The 20,937-nt window shown below is 42.0% G+C and overlaps 1 protein-coding gene across 1 annotated transcript in view; it reads left to right on the plus strand.

Moving 5' to 3' along the window:
* Positions 1-3,452: 3,452 nt before the first annotated feature.
* Positions 3,453-20,937, plus strand: part of CEP85L (centrosomal protein 85 like) — a 135,840-nt gene continuing 118,355 nt past the window's right edge. Inside the window, exon 1 of the mRNA XM_058020389.1 lies at positions 3,453-3,541. Within this exon, the coding sequence (XP_057876372.1) occupies positions 3,529-3,541 (13 nt within the window). The 5' untranslated portion in view covers positions 3,453-3,528. The remainder of the gene's footprint in view (positions 3,542-20,937) is intronic.

Below are 20,937 nucleotides of genomic sequence, written 5' to 3' on the forward strand. Positions count from 1 at the left end.
CATGCAGGTAATGTCTTAACATTACCCAAATGCAATCAGTGGTAGCTAGATCAATATTTATCATAACAATAATTATCTGAACAATTGTCTGGATCCCAAGAGAAAGTGGCAGTGTGTAAATCCTATTAATCCCATGAGGAGATGTATCTCCTAGCAAGGAAATTTATTTCAGAGTTTCATTTAGCCTCAAGAGCATTGCATCAGAAAAACAAAGAATTGGGTATCAGAGTTAAAAATTTATATCTTCAAAACCCCTGCAGTACTTCTCTACAGCACAAAAGGGAGTTCCTCCATGCCAATTTTCCAGCAGTGAAGTTCCCTCAGGAGTTAAGTGTATGTTTTGTGTACAGTCTGTTGCTACCTAGTGCATGTAGCTAAGCTACACTGAGATCTCTGTTTTAAGCAAATATCTACTGAACTCAGTGCTAAGACCAGGTACATTTTGTATTCAATGAATCTGGTTCAATGTACAAGATAATTTGCCCTTTAAACAATAGTTCAAACACCTGTGTTCAAGTTCATTTTCTGGTCATGAGTTTTTGAACTCACATCTATTATGATTGCTTAAATTAGCTACATAATGCTATAGGATGTAGTTTTAACCTTTTCATTGCAAAATGGGATGGCTTTATGTAGTAATTAGAAAAAGGCAATAACTTTTGGATTAGACCACTTGTCTAGATCAGGGAAGGAAAAGAAGACTTAGGTTCTTCCACCTACTCTTGTGAATCATTAAATATCCAAACAATAAATGGGATTACCCAAACCCAGGTGAATGCTTAAACATCAAAAGCAAGAAGAGACACAATGTAAATGTGTAAACATTCAATGCAAAGAGCAACACTTCAAACACAAGGAATTAAGAGAACCCCATCCCATGCTGAGGCCAAAGTTGGTCCCTCTTTTGCAGCTGTGTTGGCATCTCTTCCCTGTGAGCTGAACTGCTTGTAATCATTCAGGCACCTTTTCCTTTAGCTGTTGGGGGTTTCATTCAAGGATTAGGTCTCTGAAGATAGATAGAAAGCCAGTCATTTAAAATTTAGGGGATTTTTGGGAAGCTGGTCCCTATAATGTTGCAGCTGGATCCTATTTCCCCTCTCACACTGCAGGCCAGCTACACTCCTGCAGTACAGCTCAAAGGAACTGGTCATGCTTGGCCAGAATGATGGGCTGAGAGAGGACAGGACAGCTGGGTGAACTTCCACAGAGGGTCAGCAGTGATAAACTGCAGAAAGAGAAATGATGGTTATTCCTGAAAAAGCTGGGGACAAGGAGAGAGGGGAGAGGGCAATCACAGGGATTGCATTATACAGTCCATTCTGAAGGGAAAATATAGGAAGAAGGGGAAACAATCAAAATATTAAAAGGCCTTTAAATTTTTAAAATAATTGTATATTTACTTACTAGAAGTCTTCTTAGTAAGATGAGGTCATGCAGTCAAACTTTTTAGTAGGGCCTGTAGCAGCAGGACAAGGGGCAATGGCTTTAAACTGAAAGAGGATAGATTTAGATTACATAAAAGGAACAAATCTTATATGGTGAAACACTGGCACAGATTGCTCAGAAGGTGGTGGATGCACCATCCCTGGAAATATTCAAGGTCAGGTTGGACAGAGCTCTGAGCAGCCTGGTCCAGTGGAAGATGACCCTGTCACTTCAGGGGATTTGGACCACATGACATTTAAAGGTGCATTCCAACTGAAACTATTGTGTGATTCTAGGAATAAGAGAGAAGGGAGGAAGCTGGAAAGTGAAGAGTCACTTGAAAAGGAAAGAGAGGGTTAAGGCAATAAGAAGAACCTAGACAGGAAATGAAAGATGAAACTCAAGGACAAAAGGAACTTTAATTCTGTATCAATTACAGATGTGTCAGCCTCTTCAGTCAGTGAGTAATATCCATTCTTGTCAAGTGATCTGCTACTGTTATCTGCTGATAAGATTGTAGTAGAGGTGGGGGGGAAATTGCTACTTTTTGGTTGCATTTGCAGGTTATTCAAAATGTGCAAAATTACCAAGGGTGTCAAATAACCCCCAGGGCAGGTGTGCTTGGCACAGGCAGAGGGTCTGTGGAAGCTCACACCATGTTTTTCCAGCCACTGCTGTTCAGACTATCTGCAGATGGAGCAAGGAAAGACTGTCTATATTTAATGGGAAAAATGCAAAGAAACCAGATGGATTTCACCAAAGCTAGGTGAAACTTCTCCTTCCATGCCTTTTGACTTGTGTTGTGCAAGACAGCATTTCTGACTTGCTGGCACAGATGTTTCCTTTTACATGTGTGTCTCCAGTGGTGTTCAGTCTGACATGGAGCTGTGTAAGCAGGACCTCCTGGAGTTTGTGTCACGGAGCTGACTCAGCTTGCAAGCAAACACTTCTCCCTGCTCACCAACCCTGCAGAGTCAGATGGAGCTCCTGGAGGAATTCTGCAAGTTTCTTGACCCGTGCCCAGAAACACAGGTTGTGTAGGCTAGATTTGCCCTTCAGCAGTCCTGTACAACTGCTCTTTTCTGAAATTCTGACGTCTTTTGCAACCACAACATCTCTGCAAGATTTTCCAACTGTTTTGCAGTTATAACATAGTTGTCAACATTTCATCCACTTGCATTAATAGTTTGTTGCTCTGCTGCTAATCTCTACCTTATCTAACTATTCAGTGGGTACTAAACTGAGCGACAAAAACGCAGAGCTGAAAGTCTAAACCCTGGTGAGGCAATCCAGTTATCAAAGACATGCCACATGCCTGCAGTATGTGATGCTATCAGAGCTTTTCCATGAGTTCCCCGTCTTACTTTTGCATATTTCTGTGAGCTGGATATTAGAGGCAGCTTTCTGCATCTGTCAGATGCTAATTCAGAAACAAAAAAGAGATTGTAGCTCCTGTCTCAAAGGCTGTGGGACACTGGCAAGGATTCAGGGAGCTGTCTGCCCTGCTATGAAACCCCGTTTAAGAAGGTAGAAGCAGGGTCCTGATTAAGCTATGGACAATGTTCTGCCTCAGCAGAGAGAATGCATGTGGAGATGTCTGTGGACCTGTGCAACCCTTGAGCGTGCACATCTCTACCACACTGTAGCAAAAGGCAGGACAAGAGAGGTCCAAGTTCATCCCTATGTGACAAAGAGGAACTAAAGGTCAGTATTGCCTTTATTAAAGACTGTGAACACCTGTCCAGATGAATTCAGCATTAAATGGCAGCAGTCCTGGGGTGCTTTTCATCTGTAGGTCTGGGAGCACTTCACAGAGGCAAGCACTGCAATTCTGAGCACAGAACTCTGGGTAACAAAGCCTTTTCACAGACATATTTCTGGTAGATCTTTGTTAAAGTCCCTTCTCTCCACGTGGCGTCAGTTTGAGATTTACATGCAAAGTGCACGAAGGAGGGAGGCGGCTGCCTGTTGCTGTTACCAACCCAGGGCTGAGTGCCTCTGCACTTTGCAGTGCGTGGTTGGAGCTGCAGCCCTGCAGCTCTCCCCTCACCACCACCATTTCCTGTTGCACTCATTTGAACAGACAATGTTCCTGAGGAAGTTATGAAGACGGCAAGTAAGTTGCTGCCCTAATTTCTTTGTGTTTGGTTAAGAGTGCTTTCTTATTTATGCTGGTTAGAGCTTAGTTACGGCGCTTCTTTAACATTGGGAGGGATGAGAAGCTTGTGCTTCCAGAGACCATATGGGCAAAACTGTGCATTCTGCAGTGCCCTCAGCATGTTGCTCAGAAACAGCTGCAGAAGATTCAAGGCAGCTCTTTTCTCACTGGTGCTGAAACTGTGAGGGAAGTGACTTAAATACTGAGTTGCAAGACCCTGCTGCAGCTGTGATTTCAGATAAGAAAATGTAACTATTGGTAAATCTGCTGTATGACTGTAAATGTTTCTTAACGGCAGTAACTGGAAAAAGCAATTTCACATGTTTAAGCCAGCACTGTTTTTTTAAAGTGCTTAATTATTTACGCCTTCAGATGGACTCTCCCAGCCGCTGAGAAGTGTGTGCTAGAGAGCTCCCTGGCAGCTCACAAAACAGGGCTCTCACTAGGAAGGATGTCTGTACCTTTCAGCTGACAGCCATGGCTTCCTGCCTTTGTTTGGGGAGATGATGCAGTGGAGGGAAGCAGCAAGTTTGCTGTCTGCCTGAGGAGCAGATAACCTGCACAACTTGCAGCAGGGATCAGGGAACTGCTTTGGCTTTGCCTGCCCTCTGTCACGACAGCAGCTGCCTTGCTGGTTACAGCTCCCAAGGGTGCGGAGGGCTGGACACAGCTCTGGAGCAAGGGGATTATCCAGAGAGAATATGAGGTGCTATCCTTTTTTTTTTCTGGGCACACAGGAAATGTTGTGGGAAAAGCTGAGTTGCTAGGCAGTTGTTTTGCTGGTAATGCGGGAAGGAAGCCAGCACAGAGCGAGCCACAGAGGGGCCGTTCTTCTCAGGCCACAGAGGAGCACAGCCCCAGAGGGTTCTGTGCCCTCCCAGTTCTCCTCTGTGCCTGGAAGCCCTGGATGCCATGCATCACCGCTTTTAAAGCTGATAAATCCATTGTGGCGCTCCTTTCCACGCACCCAGAAAGTTTTAATTTCTTGAACATGTGTCTGATCAGTTCTTAAGTTTCCGTTTGCTAAAGCAAATCTTCTGTTGTTACTTCTAGAAAAAGTGAGATTTAGAAAAGGAAAGAAAGCGATTAACTTGAAAAGTGGCAAATGCAAAAAAAAAAAAAGAAAAAGAGTAAAAATTATGATCTAGTGTGTGAAATGAATAATAGAGAAAATAAATTCTTTAGCTGTATACTCATCAATGATACTTCAGGTTTTGCTGCAGCATCACTTTAAGGATTTATTCTGCTTAAGGTTAAGTAAAGTAAATACTCCCCTAAACACACTAATTTGAATCATGAAGTGACATGTGAAGGCCCAAGACGTTCCTTGTAGTTTATGTGAAGAATTGCAAAATGCAGAGACTTTTAATGGTGAGACTTACTAGCCTTAGTAATCAGCACTAATTTCCATTTCTGAGACCAAGTAGAGAGAAATGCACAGTCCTTGGGCATCACAGTGTATTTCAGTGAGCTGTGAGAGTTAGGTACTTCAGCTGCAGAATCAGGAACAATGCCAGACAGTGGGAAGCCAGAAGGGTGCTCTCCAGGAGAGTCACAGACACAATATGGACACTCTGATGTGAAGAACAGAGAGGGTGTTTTCAATGCCACTACTCTTCTTCTCTCCCCTGCCTCCTGTGAGTCTCTAAAAGGTTTTGTGTAAGAGAAACTACTCTTAGGTTTGGTGCTCCTGGCATCACCACTGGCAGTGCCAGCAGGGTCTCACGGTCAGACAAGTGTGGAGAACAGGATCTTGCACCCTGAGTCACCTTCCTGCTGCCTGGTGGCAAATTTTATTTTAAAGGATTATTGTAGCTTAGCTTTGGTGGTGCCAGCCCAAATCTCGGTCAGTGCCAAGCCTGGCAGTGGTGTGAATGGTTTGCCATGAATGCTCGGGAGGAGGATGAGTTTCATGCAAAAGGGAGCTCTCATTCCTGCTGCCTTTAATGCACAAGATCTTTGGCAGCCTGAGAAACCAGAAGCTGGGTGTCATCTTGCACCATTACTATATGCAACTTCCTTCACTTGCTTTGATGTGCTGCAGTCAATATTTCCTAAGAAGTGGCTAAGATCATTATGCCATTTTTCAGCTCATGTTTGTTAGTTTCAATTTCTGCTGGCATAGTAGCTGAATATAAAACCTTATTTTCTTCACACAAGAATTCAATTTCTTTCTTATTTCACTTCATAAATAAGTCAATGTATGGAATTGTATTACAAAAGCCCTACTAAATAATAAATAATGCATTTGGTCTGCCACATGATTCTGTGTTTGTCTCTTTGCCCAGTGCTCCTCCAATTCACAAAATGGGTTTTGTATCGTAGTGCATGTAAGTTTAGATTCTTTGCTGTACCTTTCTTTAAACTCATGCCTGCTCTGAAATAGATGCTTCTGCTAGGAGTTTATACAGAGCAATATCATACAGAGCAAAAAATCTTCATTTATTTTACAAAGTCTCTCTGAAGTTTTAGTTAGGTGATATGGTTGTTTTTTGGTTATTTTTTCTTTTCTCATGAGATAATGAAGTTTGGAGCTGGTAAGCCCCCTGACTGTCACATACAGATTGTGTTTTGAAAGAACTTGTGAAGGTGCTAGAGGAGCTCAGAGTTTAGCTGTTCTGTGTCTGTTGTGGGCCTCATCTATATGAAATACATCCATACCACCTGTGCTGCAAAGGGTCTAGAAAGCAGTTTGAAAGAAATGTTTGTTTGCTGTTTGAACTGTCCAGGTGCTTGCAAGGGTAACTGCAGCAAAAACCGAAACGCAGTACATGAATGATTGTTTCTCTTCAAAAGCTTCTACTGCCTCATCTACATGTGCATTATTATGCTCAAACTAAATAGAAAATTGACCTAAAAAATCCATCTGATATTGACAGTATCATGAGTGATTCTTCCCTAAGACTCTCTCAACTCTTGTTTATGTCAGTGACAAAGGTTCCAGCTGATCCCAAGGCAGCACAAGCAGTGAGGGGAAATCGAGGCATTAGCAGAACATGCCAGAGATATGACAAAACTGGACTGTGAGAAGATGGTGAGCCACAAGCTTTCGGCACAAGGCCAGAATGAAATGCAGAGGAATATCTAGAGGTCCTTAAAAAGTTCTGTCTTGAATATGCCATGAAAGAGATTAAGGCACCCTTGATAGTAGAAGATATCCTGGCCTGTGAAAAGCAGAGGCAGGGAACACAGTGAAGGGGTGTGCACACTATGAGTGGGAAAACCCCCCAAACTTTGCAGAAAATGCAAGCAAACAGATAAAGTGGAAATAAACTTATTTTTGAGGAACTTTGAAATTGCAGAATTGTCTTCAGATTTTTCAAGGTGAGAGAGGTATTCAAAGTAGTAGGGACTAATAAGGAAGCACCACAAGGCTTTGAACACCAAACACCAATGCTGAACATCTGGTGATCTCAGGAAACAACACTCTAAGACAAGATAATATTCAAAATATAGAAGTCTGCAAGCAGAACGATGATGAGAAGGATTGCATTGTAGGAGAGAAAGTTGAGTGCCATCCAGAAATCAGTGAAAACAAAAGTTCCAAAGAGTGGATGGCTCTGAGCAGAATGATCCAGGGGAAGAGGAGCTGGTCTGTTCAGGGAGGTACATGGGCTATGTAATAGGAAAAGAGGGAAATAGAGAGACAGAGAGAGAGAGAAAGAAAGAGAGAGAGAGAGAGAGAAAGAAAGAAAGAGAGAGAGAAAGAGAGAAAGAGAGAAAGAGAGAAAGAGAGAAAGAGAGAGAGAAAGAAAGAAAAAGAAAGAAAGAAAGAAAGAAAGAAAGAAGAAAGAAAGAAAGAAAGAAAGAAAGAAAGAAAGAAAAGAAAGAAAGAAAGAAAGAAAGAAAGAAAGAAAGAAAGAAAGAAAGAAGAAAGAAAGAAAGAAAGAAAGAAAGAAAGAAAGAAAGAAAAGAAAGAAAAGAAAGAAAAGAGAGAAAAGAGAGAAAAGTCAATTCTGTTGTTAGTGCCTAAGAAAAGTGAACTGCTAAGCTGCACAAGTCACCAGAGATGGCTGATCAGGGAAATTAGGTCCTTTTCAAACAGCTGTGAGCTGTTAGGTCTGCCTTGGTAAAGCACTTTGTGTTTCACAAAGCACTGCTGGAATCAGTGGAGGCAGGTAAGCTTGGCTCCCAAAAACTTCTCAGGTGTGGTAAGATCAGTAACAAACAACACAGGCCAAGCAATTGGTTCAAGGTGATAACTAGCAGTAGATAGGATGTCTGTTATCTCTTAGGAATTCATTAATGGAGTTAAAATGGCAGAAGGGGTCACAATAGGAAGATTTGTTTGGTGAACACAGAGAATGGAAATTTGAAGAGTAAAGGCAACAGCTTCTGCAGTCTGGTAAGTTGAAGTACTTCATTTTGTAGAAACCTGGCAAAAGCTGTGGCAATGGAGAAATGAGAATTACATGGATAGTAACAGGCAGTGCTGTGGCTGAGGTGGATCACCTTTTGTGCAAAGGCAGCTTGATCACAGAGGATAGAAATTGTTTAAGGAAACCATGAGGGATTGTGCAGGGGAGGTGTTCTTGGCTTATGCAAGGTTTCCACAGAGGGAGAGATAATCAACTTTCAGCCTGTGGTTTACAATTCCCTGGGAATGCATGGATTAATGGGCACTGGAACAGGGAAGTGGTCACAGCACCAGCCTGACAGAATTAAAGAAGCATTTGGACAACACTCTCAGGGACATGGTGTGACTTTTGGGGTGTCTTGTGCAGGGCCAGGAGTTGGATTTGATGATCCTGATGGGCCACTTCCAGCTCAGCTTATTCTATGGTTCTATGATTCTAAGTCCATGCAGCACCTGTAAAAAAGCAAGTTTTACTGTCAGTGAATTTAGCATTTGTGAATGGTCTTGAGAAAGCAAAGAAGGGGATCAACAAAAGGTTAGAGAGAGTGGCAGGTGTTGCAATTTAGTTCCACCTATAAATGACTGGAGCAGATCTTGTTAGATCTTGCAACTCTTCCTGGACCCTGTAACAAAAGTTGCTCTAATCATACACACCTAGTGTTTGCCTTCAATCAAAAATTTTGCTACCAAAGCTTTTAAAGAGCTTTTTAAATTTTCCAATGTGTATCATCAGTACCTAAATTGAGGCTGGACTAAACAATGCTTTCATCATCCTCCAAATAATTTCAGGCGCTGGTCTTATCTCCATCTCCTTTTGAATAGCCTGCTGGGAGGCAGAGGATCTTGTCCAAAGACTGTTGTATCTACTGCTGACTCTGACGGAAATACAATAGCAATATCTTTAAAATACTGCTGACTTGTATGGCAGGATAGCATTTGTTAAAATACTCCTCTGCCTTATTTAATTAACTTGTATCACTTAGTGTCATCATAGTTTTAATTTTGCCATCTGCTGCCCTTAGATTTATGGGCAGCAGTGTGGTGTCCCTTCTGAAAGGATTCCTTGGAATAGTTTGTGCAGTGATGTCTTGTGAGGAACAAGGACACAGGGCACTGAAATCTTGTTAGTCCTCACATAAGCTGAAGTGTCTTCTGAGAGCTTCTTAAAAGCAATAAAATGTCCATAAAGCAGATTGGTAGGAGGAGCACACACGGGATGAAATGCACAGGGGAGAAGAGATTGCACAACAAAAACCTCAGTGAAGTGCTAAGAATTAAGTGGAAGCAGCTACCTTCCTTTGAAGCTTCTCACTTTTACAACTCCCCCTTCAAGCAGAGGTGCAGTTTTGCCCACTTTGTCCATCACCATCTACATCCAGAGCTGCTTGCTGGTGGTCTGTGCCAGAGCATCCCTTTCAAATGCTGATGATGCATTTCTGCTCTCATTTCCTCCTCTGAATACCCATATCTGTCACACACAGCCACCCTACAGCTGTATTCTGGTGAATCCTCCAAGATAAAAATAGCAGGAGCTACCCTGGGGAAGGAATGAAGTAAAAAGGCTCCAAGGATTGGAGCCTGAAGTTCCAAACAACAATAAGAATTTAAAAGGTGATGCTAAGGGAAGTAAAGACACTTTAGAAAATGAGAAACTGAGCCTTCATTTCTGACTGTGGTTTTCAAAGCAATAATGGTTTCCTTCCCTCACTCTGCCCAGCACATTAGCACGTATTTTCCCCAAAATAGCAAATTATGATGATTAGAGTACAGAGAGAGAGCCAAAGGATTTACTAACATATATTCTATGCATACCAGTGGTGGTTATGTCATAGAGAAAAAATGCCTGGGATTTTTTTTCCAGTTTTTATAGCAATAACCAAAAGAGGTCAGGGCATTTCTTAAAGATTTAGTGACTGTTTGGAGTTAATATCTTTCACCTCACTTATGGACAACCATTTGCTCCCATCCAGCCATTTACCTGCTGGAAACACTCTGCACAACAGTCACCATTTCCTATGGAATAGGAGTACAAATCAGTAAAAATGGTGTTTGGGCAGCTACCTTGCTCGTCAAATGCACGTCATGGGCAAGAATAAAGGCAGGAAACAAAAGCCTCCTGGACACAGGACTGGCCTGATTTTTGTGGGACACAACCCTGTTCTTCTGCTGGACATTCAGGAAAACAGGTTGACCTTTTCTGACCCCCTTTTACATAGCAGCCTCCTCACTCAGTGTTTCAAATAACAGAATTCATTTTTTTTTTTGGTAATTTAAATAACAGAGCGGTTTTAAAGGTTAAGCACAAAAACTCTTGTAAAAAGCTCTGTTTTCAGGCCAAGATGTGTCTTTACTCCTGCAGAGGCTTTGATGCTGTAAAAGTGTCTTTCCATCTTATGTAAACTGCCTGGCACCTGGCAAAATGATGCTGTCCACACTCATTAATTCAGTTTTGCAAAGCTCCTGGGGCAGAGCTGGAGGGGAGCAGAGAGGGCATCAGTTCAGAGGTCCCACAGCAAGAAAAGCTTGTCTGAGCAAACACCCAAGCAAGGCAGGTGGCGAGAAGGTGAAGGCATGGCCCCAGAGGAGAACATCCAAGCAGAGTGAGGAGGAAGCTGCATAGAGAATGGGATTACACACAGAGGAGCGAGGAATGGGGAAAAAACAGCCAGGTTTATGAGAAATGAAGCAGAAAAAAATATAATGAAAGGGTTAGTCTCAAAAAGCCCCCAGAAAATATGAGCCCAAATGATAGAATTTCTTGTATGTGCCTGAATATTTTGAGCAGTTATTTCTTACAGTTTTGAATAAATATTTCTAAAATAAAATAGTATGGTTTTGCTATTATTATCTTATTATTTAAAAGGCTTTTGTTTAGTTCTTCTGGACAAAATCCAAATAAGATTAGTCATGTGTATTTAAATCCTTTGTTTTGGAAATTATCTTACACATGTGAGAGAAACACATCTCTGGTGAGCAGTATTGCTGGAGATGGTGAGGAGGAGAATCCCTGTGCTGGTATTCCTGCTGGCACTACTCCACAGGCCCCAGCCAAGAGACTGAGATTATACAGACACGGGGTGTCAGAAAGTGTCTGCTTTGGAGAGGGGCTTTTATTCTCCTTTCATTCCCAGCTTTTAAGCCTGCGAAGCAGAGCAGATGCCACAAGCCACACTTCCTGCATCAGGACTCGTGGCCTGGCCCTGGCAGCTGGAGAGGCACACATCCCAGGCAGGAGGCCAGGGGATCTGTAACACCTCCGTGGGGTTCTGTGATTCAGTGTGGGGCACCCACCCCACCCTTCTGCCACAGGGCCAGGAACCAGTGAGATCCCATTGCTGCAGCTTGGGAAGACAGGGAAAAAATGCATGTTGTGAGTTAGAATATGGCAGAAAATAGAATTCTGAAAACTTCAAGCAGCATATTTTAGCATAGCAGTGTATTCTGGGACTGTCCTGGCTGGACGCTCTATCTGTGTGTCCAGCCAGCACAAGTGTCCACTCAAACTCTCCTTGGGTTTAACTGATCATTTCCTGGAATTTTACATCGGTTATATCAGGAGGAAAAAACTTTTGACAAGCATTAAATCAAAGATAATGGAACCCTCTTAACTGGAAATTCTTTTATTTGTTTAGCTGTGATGATGATAGGGCAGTTCAGTGGAAAGTCAGGAGGCATGCAGGAAACAGGCTGGGCCATCACTGGGCTGCAGCAAGCCCTGAGGAAGCAGGGGAGTGAGTGGCCAAACCAGGGAATGGGGACAAGCTGAGCCACAGGGCAGGACACTGAGCTTTGGTGCAGGGGAGAGCAGAGGGAGAAGCTGGCTGGGAGGAGAACTGAGTGCTGGTGCTTGTGTGGATTACTGGGGCACAAGTCCCTCCTCTCCTGTTCCCACCCTACTCTGTTAGTGCTTCTGGTTTTATTTTTGCTGTGGCACAAAAGGGAACATGGGGTTCACCAACTCATATGATTTCTCTTTTAGGTTGTACATTAATACATGGAACAAATAAGTGGATGCTTAGCCAGGAGGTGAATGGATTGTTCATTAGCTACTTTGAACTATATTTTTTTATGGGTGTTCTCAGTATACAATATATATTACAGTAAAGTTACTGTTTACTCTGTTTTACTCTGCTTTCCCAATGACTTTGCAAAAGCCTTGTGCAGATGAGTTTGTGGGCTGCAAATTCACACTCTGGCTACTGCACACTAAGTTACTCACTGCAGACAGACCCCAGCTTAAAGCAGCAGCACTCCTTTGCATAGATTAGGTTAATTTGCTTGAGCTTGTAGTTCTGCTATGATCAGGCCTCAAGTGGGGTGGGTAGCCCTAAGTGGTTTCAAAACAGAAACAGAAAAGTAACAATAACTGGTTGAAACTGAATCCATTTGCATTGATGGTCATGGCAATGTAAGGTTTATGGTTCTAGCTGATGATCTTAAAGGTCTTTTGTGACCTAAATGATTCTGTGCTTTTGAATTGGTTTTGCCTCTGTAGGTGTCCTGTCAGATGAGCTTTGGAGCTCATAAGTGGAGACACACAGAGGCCAAGTTCCAAGTCTTTCTTAACTCACATTCAGGACACCTGTCACACCTGAGATACAATTCTTCCACCAATGTTCAAGCAGTATTTTGTGTTTTGGCTGGAGCAATCTGCCATTTATATTTCCTAAGCCTTTCTTGCTTCTTGTGTGTCAGGGAACTTTTGGCTCACATTGAAGAAGTAAATGTGAGGCTGAGATGGGAGGCATCTTTCTTCAGCCTGTTCTCTGTTTGGCCCAAGCTCCTGGATTTGCCAGAGCTAGAGAGCAAGAAAGCTTCTGTGGAGACAACCGGTCCCGCTTTCCTCAAACTTTTGGAGAGCCATTGCTTGGAGGCAGTGTTCAGGGGGAGGGGGTTTTAGTGGGATAAGCAAGCACCCAAAGCAGTTCCCTGTATTGAACATAGCATGAAAAGAAAGGTTTACTTGTTGGAATTAATCACAGTTATAAAGGCTGAGATAATTAACTCTGTGTTTAATTAGGAGATCATATCTGTGAAAAGGGAGGTTGCATGTGTTAATAGTTTCCTGCAGTGCATAAATGCTGAGAGCAAATTAAATAGCATGGTGAAAGTAAAAGCTGAGGTGAAGGGGTAAAAACACACAGTATGTAAGGCACATGGGCTCGTGCTAGCAGGAATTTATTTTGCCATGACTGAGAAGGCTTGGGATGATGCTGTGCAGGCCTGAAGTAGAACTCAATGATCTTTGAGGATCCCTTCCAACACAGCTTGTTCTGTGATTCTGATGACTCCGACTTGATCAGTAGCATGAATGGAAGTGTAACATAGGGAGTAATTCCTTTTCCATGAAGCCAAAAGGACTTCCCAAGTTCAAAATATGTTCCATGCAGATTGAAAAATTGCTACCAATAACTGGCCAGAAGAAAAAGAAGAGAGTCAGAGAATGCAGTATGTATTTACCTGTATGAATTAATGATCTTTCTGGTGTTCACTCCCTATATTTGTGTTGCAAACCTTGAGCTGGGCAACCTCTGCTTGAATGCACCACCCTAGCACAATTACACTGATACTGCAAAACTCCACATCAGAACTGCTCCAGCAGTGAAGGAGGTGTGCAGGTGTGGGGTCAAAAACAAGCCAGGTTTCAGGGCCTGTCTGTGCTATTAGGAACGTTTGGTGGGTCTAACATCACCTAGTGAAGCTATGAGATGGGTCCATGCTCCATGACAGAGGCAATGGAGAGTGCTTTCCAGAGGGAAAACATTTGGGGTAGTGCAAAGCAATAAAATTCCAGAGATAGTATTGATAGTATTGTCTCAGGTAGGTCTCGGGGGCTTGATCTTGTTTTAGGGTTTGGGGTTTGTCTTACTTCATTCCTACATTTTTTACTACTAGGAAAAAGATACTGCCCTGGACTGGACTGTTATTTCACAGTCTCCAGGTCAGCATATTGAGATTCTGGAGTTCCTTGAAAAGTGCTAGAAGCTGTATCCTTCAGGACATTTGAGAGGATACTGAAATAAAATAATGTTAAACTTTAAAAAATTATGATATTTTGCAGGGGATTAAGTATGGCACCAAGTAAGTTGCTTCTAAATGTACTTTTTCTGTTTCTTTGAGCCAGAGAACAGGATCATAAGGATGATGAAAATAATGTTGAACAACTTTCAAAAAAGGTAGTATTTTTTTCTAGTTCCTGCAGTACCAAGGAAGATTGAAGGAGAAACTGCAATTGTTGCCATCATTGTTTTTTAACTGAAGTTGCAAGACACTTATGTAACACTGTCTAAAATGTCTTTGTACTCATAAAAGGTCATAAGTAAATGTCTTTGAAGCATAATCAGTGGAAGTACAGGAAAATTTCAGAATGTTATTATAAATCTAGTTTAAATGCAGTGAAGTCAGCAGAGTTACTTGGGATTTACAGTAGAGTAAGTGTGTGCAGAGTATGGCTCCATGATTATAAATGATTTATTCCCACTGTGCAGATATTATACGCTTGTCAGCAACTTGCACAGAATAATTTTAAAGAAGAGACTCAGCTTGCAAACCCATAAAATACTAGCTATAGGAAAAACAAGTGAAAACTTTAACATTGTTTGATATACAAAAATGTTTTCTGTGACAGTGATCACAGGGGTTCTTGGATGAGGCAAGAGACAAGAATGTTGACTCTATGAGCAGAAGGCTTGATTTATTATTTTATGATATATATATATTACATTATATCTATACTACAAAGAAAAGGAAGGAAAAGGTTTCCTCAGAAGGCTAAGCTAAGAATAGAAAAGGAAAGAATGATAACAAAAGTTAGCTCTCTCGGACTCTGTCCGAGATAGCTCCGTCTTGATTGGGCATTAATTATAAATATTCAAGAAGGCCCAATCAAAAATCTACCTGTTGCATTCTACAGCAGCAGACAATCATTGTTTACATTTTTTTTTCTGGGGCTTCAGCTTCCCAGAAGGGAAAGTCTTAAAGGAAAGATTATTAGTGAAAAAGATATTTGCAACAGTTTTCTAGTGTTCCTACAGCAGTGTATAAAACCAGTGAATGTTCCATGTAGGGATTACAGTAAATAGTTTTGTATGTAGGACACTTTAGAATAGAATACAAGAGTAGATACCTGTTTCCTTTATAGTTGTGGTTATCTGCTTGATCCATTATATATTTTTGTGATCTATAGAGAAAGACGCAAATCCTTTGGAGGAGGAGCAGCTCTCCTCAGCAGCCTGGTTTAACTTCTTCTTGAGCTAGTTTAGACCCCTTGGTTGGCTGGCTTGGGGCTTTTTGGTAGTGAGATAACAAAGCACTTTCACCACCTCAGATCCCACAGAAGAAGTGGCAGGGCCCTTGGCTTCAGGAGATAAATGTGCCATCAATCATGCTGGGCAAGCACAGGCAGCAGGAGGAGACAACTTTCAGCACAAGTGGTCTGTTCCTTTTCTGGAGCAGCTGAAAATGAAATTTCATTTGAGGTCTAAAACAAATCCTGCACTTCTGTATAACTGCTTTTGAAGAACACAGTAAAAGGTGAGAACTGAACAAAGAATAAAAACCATAGAATCATAGAAAACACATTTGGATTCACAAGACTTATATGCAGGTTTTTGTCAAAACTTTCACAGGAGTCTTGGAATTTAGATCCTAAGCCTGGGTGTTTTCAGTACTTAGAAGAATGATGTAAAATATAGAAGAGGGGAAAGCAGCCAGAAAGCTACTGGTGCAATAGACATTTAGTCCATGTAAAACAACATTTCTTCCTTGGAATTCCTGCATGCTTTTCTCTAGATTTGACCTATAGAGTCTTACCACTGCTGAGCAAACTACAGCTCCTGCCTGTCTGCACTTCCTTTACTGTACACTGATTTATGTACAAAAAATGCTCCAAACCTGGCCCTGGAAATAAAAAATAAAATTACAGGAAGGTTTTGTCCAGTGCTCTTGTTATGAGAGATGCTTTAGGCTGTGCAAATTTCAAAGGAGTGGTTTTTCCTGTTTATTTTCTAATTATGAACTTTACAGTGTGCAAATATGGGAGGTCCAAATATATGAGGTAATTTTTCCTGCAGAAACATCATGGAACAGGCAGATAAAACAGCACAGGAGTATTTAGGAGTGTTATTTAAAGGTAAAGAGTTGAACAACACAAGGGACTGTTAAATTCATTGCCAAACACAGCAGCTTTTGTGAGTGCTCCAGGAAAATAATCATAGAAGTATTTTTGTGAAATCTCTTTTGTTTGTGTGTTTGGCACACAACAAAAATTTTATTTGTATCTCATTACAAATAAAAAAAACCAAAATTCTCTTCCTCCTGGGAGAATTTACTGTGACAATGACTTTTTGAGACAGACCCGTTTGGAAGACAAGGTGCAGCTGTGCACTCCAAGGAGGAGAGAACGCTGTTCCCAGGCGTTTCCTGGCCCAGGAGCAGCATGGCTCCCATCAAATAGCACGCTGCTCCAAGGGCAAAGCTTGTCCCTCTTTTGGCTGGACACCTTTCTGTGCCACAGTGGCTCTGCCAGGCAGCAGGAGCAGTGCTGGGGTGCTTCCTGGCAGGCCTCTCCAGCAGGAGAACGCTTGCTGCGCTGGCACTGAGGTTTTCCACAGCAAGATGTCCATTTTGCTTTCAAGTTCAGCAAAGAAGCAGGCGAGGAGGCAGCCTGGCTCCGAAGTGACTTTGCTTGTGCTGTGGCTCTCTGCCTGCTGGCTCAGCCCGCTGCCAGCCCACCTGTGCTCCAGCGGGCACCCAGGCAGCACAGAGGGCAACTCTTCCCCTGGGACATGAGTCTGGGAGGCGGCCGTGGGGAAGCTTTGGGGCCAGGGGCTTTGCCAGGAGCCAGACTCCCCAGGACCCTGCGCACCCCAGGGAACAGGTTATCTGTTAGGACACCCAGGGGTCCACCTATCTCAGCTGAGAACACGGCCACATCCCAACTGATCCTGATTTCTTGTCTCCGGCAAAGGAAAAAGCAACATAAAAAAGTGTTATCCCACTGATGCTAGGCATCAATAAGGGCACTAATAATGCAAATCTAGGAATGGGGGGTTGAACATTTATCCCTTTCTTTTCTAAGATTAGTCTAGTCCTCCTACGCATGCAACACTTTCTATCAGTTACTTGATAAGCCATCATTATGAATTACCCAGTGATTTGTTGATTTGGCATGTTTGCAGCGATTCCTCTGGTAAAGCAAGCCAAAAGAATTCATTTCTGACAGGAAGTTTCTGAATAGCTAGAGATGGAGTGCCACTAGACATGTATTCAGATTATTTCCTTGTGAAATGGGCAGAAATATTTTTAAAAGTCTTTTTTTACTAGGCTTAAGACTGTATTTTCAATGCTGACATGGAAATCAGTTCTTTAAAGATCGGAGAGATTTGTTGATGGTGATTCTTTGTTTTAATTACAACATCAATCTACGTAAGTGTATGAAATTACTGAAAACAAAACAAAGCATAAGAGCATCAGACACTTGGGTCTGGTCTGCATGTTCTGGTGGCAGGGCTGGGTATAGTGTGAAGAACATGACCAGAGCAGCTGGTTTCTGTCAAATGGCATCATGATGGCATAAACGAAGGTGCACTGGGCCCTGCTGGCTCTATCATTCATGCTCTGCAGCTCGGCTGATGTAATTTTCTCTGATGGTTCTCTCCCCTCTCTGCAGTGTCCTGGGGAGCTGCACGGCATTGCCCATTCATGCTGCACTTGATGGATAGCAAAGAGAACAGGAGTGCACCATCCAAAAGGGCAGCAGGGCTGCCTTCCCATTAATATTCCCATGTATCCTTTTGGGGAGCTCTAGGGGTAAAAATCACCAAGTCTGGAACTTTTTACCTACCGAGCCTGGAAATTGCTACTTTACAGATGTGGCAATGTTGATGTAAGGCCTTGTGATACTACAGGCTTTGCAAAATAATCTGTCCCCTGGAAATGAGGCTAAGATTAAACACACATCTCTCTTTATAGACCAGTGACTACGTGTCAAGGGCAGCATCTTTTGTTCGCTGACCTGTAACATGATTTGTAAATGCATTTGTCTCGTTTTATGTTCCTGTGTGTCCTTTGGGGGCTTTTCTAGTATACTAGCACCCATGTAAACACACTTAGTGGAGCAAGCACCTTGATTAGATTTTGGCTTGTGCATGTATTTTGTCCTAAATTACTTCTTCCAAACAACCACATTTTCTTGCCTGTCCAATATAAAAACTTGCCTCATACGCTGTTGCTCTGGTGCCAAATTACTTCAGCTTTAACTCCCCCACAGAAACATTTGTGTGCAGAATTGGTTTTGTGCATGCTTTAAAACTGCATCGTGCAGTAAACTCACTGTTCAGTGAGTTCTAGAATTTATTTAGCAAAAAAAAGTGTGAAAAAATGTAAATATTAAACAATTATATGTCATTTAAGAGCTAAAGCTAAACCTCATCCTGATTCACCAGAAAAATTTTGTCTAACAAAAAGCCCATATGTAATGGTGTACTGTAATAATGACATAAAGGAAAGACAGAAACTTTTATTCTTTCTTAACATAAATTAAAATAACAATTTCTGAAAGTCAAGTCCATGATTGCTTCTGCTTAAGTTTAGTCTTCTTTAAGAACAGCAAAAAATTTTCACTAAATTCCTCCCTCTCCTTCCATGACTTCTTGAAACTCTGAAGGAAGAAGGTTTTAGATAAGCTGTTAGATAATTTTTCCATAGCCAAATAATTATCTTTTGTTTAGAATCTGTAAACAAATGAAATTGGGTTCTTTTTAAATCTATGTTGCCAGCATGAAATTGAATACAGCTGTAAGGAACATTTATAATGGATGGTACTGCAAAAAAAGCAACTTTGAGTGTCACCTTGACTGACTGGATATATTCCCTCTTTTTCAGAATGAATCAAATGAGAAAATGCAGGGCATAAATGCTCAACAGAACTTTTAGACAGCAACTTTCAGTCTAATTGCATGACTAATTATATGCAAAAGATCATTACACAACACATCAGTCAGAAGAGCGTCATCCTCCTGGCATTGCTAAGGGCAGGGAGATTACTACAACCATCTTGTGCCTCATCTAAGCTCTTTATTTTTATTTGGCTCTGGCTTGAAAGACATACAAATTCTAGATTAGAAATCCAGTGTATTACGTGCTTTTGTGAGTAACCCAGGTTAGTTTTAAATTGCAGAGGTTCTGTGGCCTGTTCTGTGCATCCTCAGATGGTCACCTACAAAGCCACTGCAAGGAATAAAGCTGTGGACTGACCCCTGCACACCCATCAGATCCAGAGTGAGTGTGTGGCAGGCAGAGCCTGGAGCTGGCTCCAGTCCCCTCGTGGTGCCAGTCTGTGCACACAGCGACCAGGCACTCACACAGCATTCGGGGTGTCACCCAGGCTGTGAATTCCTTTTTAAAAGGTTGCACGGTGGCAATTGTCTTCAGCTGGGAAAGGGTTTGCTGTCTCAGCAGAGACACTGATCCAGATAGAGAGAAAAGCATACTCAGGTGAAGTTGCTAAGGGATATAAACCTGGTGAAAGGGTAAGTGAATGCAAAGCCTTAGAGCCATACCTGTACAAAGAGCTTGTGTTGTCTCCTGGGAATCCAGTCAGACACAGACCATGGACACCATTTTCAAGAGAGGTTAAAAAAAAATGGGGAATTTCTGGTTCAGATGACACTATACTTTCCAGCCTGTTGACTATGTCTTCTTGCTGCAGGCTATAAAACTGTATCTAAATACAAATTAGTCAGAACAATTAGATTTTTCCATACAATCTGAAAACAAGCATCCCAGTTTACTTTTTTATGTGGAAAACTGCACATTTCCCAAATAAACCCCAGCTGGGTTGCTGGAACTCTGCTGTCAGGAAGGTTTTCATTGGTGTGCACTGAAAATCTGGATGCTGTCATGCTCAGTGCCCATACTCTGTTTTATAGCAGGATTTTTCTTTCTTCGGGCAGAGCTGGGAACACTGACATTCACCCAGCGTGTTTCCTCTGTGCTGAATTCCTCTACGTTGAATGACTAACAAGAGACCAAGGAACACTCTGAAGATATCTTTTCATTGCTAATGCTCAGATTTTCCATTCATTGCCAAGACACAGCATCCATTTCCAGCAGTAAATGTCATGCACACAATGGCTCTGCTGTCGGTGTGAAAACCTAGCTTAACTAAAGGAGGAGGCATAAAAGATCAGAGCTTATCCTCTGTGTGCAAAACTGTACTGTCCAAAGAAGGTTTCAAACTCCCAATTTGAGATAGATGGATTAAAAAGGGTTGTGTCCTAAGGCTTCATTATCTGCCTGCATCAAATGTAACCGTTTTATTTTTTTTAATTTGGATCATCTTTACATGTTGAGGCACTAAAATGGATTATGGTCCTTACTTGGCCAAAATAAGGGAGTATTTGTAGGAAGGTTTGCAGACTGCTGACCTAACTGCATGGTCTTCACCTGGATGAGTGGGAGTGTTAAGGTGCTTGTTCTTAGCTTGGAGAAAACAGCATCCCAGAAGCTGTGTTTAAGCAAGCAGGAGATACCAGGGATGGCAACAGAAGATGATACAGGACAAAGGAAAGCAGAGCCAACAAAGTCTCTGTGAAAAACAAATGCCAGGGAACACATCTGAGGTCAGTCACTGAACCAGAAGCAAGACCCAAATCAAAATCTGAATCTGCCTTGTAGATTGATCTTCAATGCACAGCCTGTAAATTGATTCCAAAGTGGCATAATTCCTTAGTGCAGAAGTGTTCCATGTGTATGAGACTATTTCCCCAGCTTTATATAGTCAGAGACAGATAAAATCTGATTTGAAAATAATATAGCGTGCAGTGAATAAATTATATGCTCTGGCATTTGGTGGTGTTTGTGAGATATAATTCTATTTCTAGAGCAGTGTAGGCTTAAATAGCCAAATGGTGTTTATAGGAGATGGGCTGCTGCATTCCTTTTCAGTTTGCTAATATGTACTCGTCTGCTGAAGCAAACCAGCCCTGCACCGAAT

Source organism: Melospiza georgiana, chromosome 3, assembly GCF_028018845.1.
Source record: "Melospiza georgiana isolate bMelGeo1 chromosome 3, bMelGeo1.pri, whole genome shotgun sequence".
In the NCBI taxonomy this organism is placed as follows: Eukaryota; Metazoa; Chordata; class Aves; order Passeriformes; family Passerellidae; genus Melospiza; species Melospiza georgiana.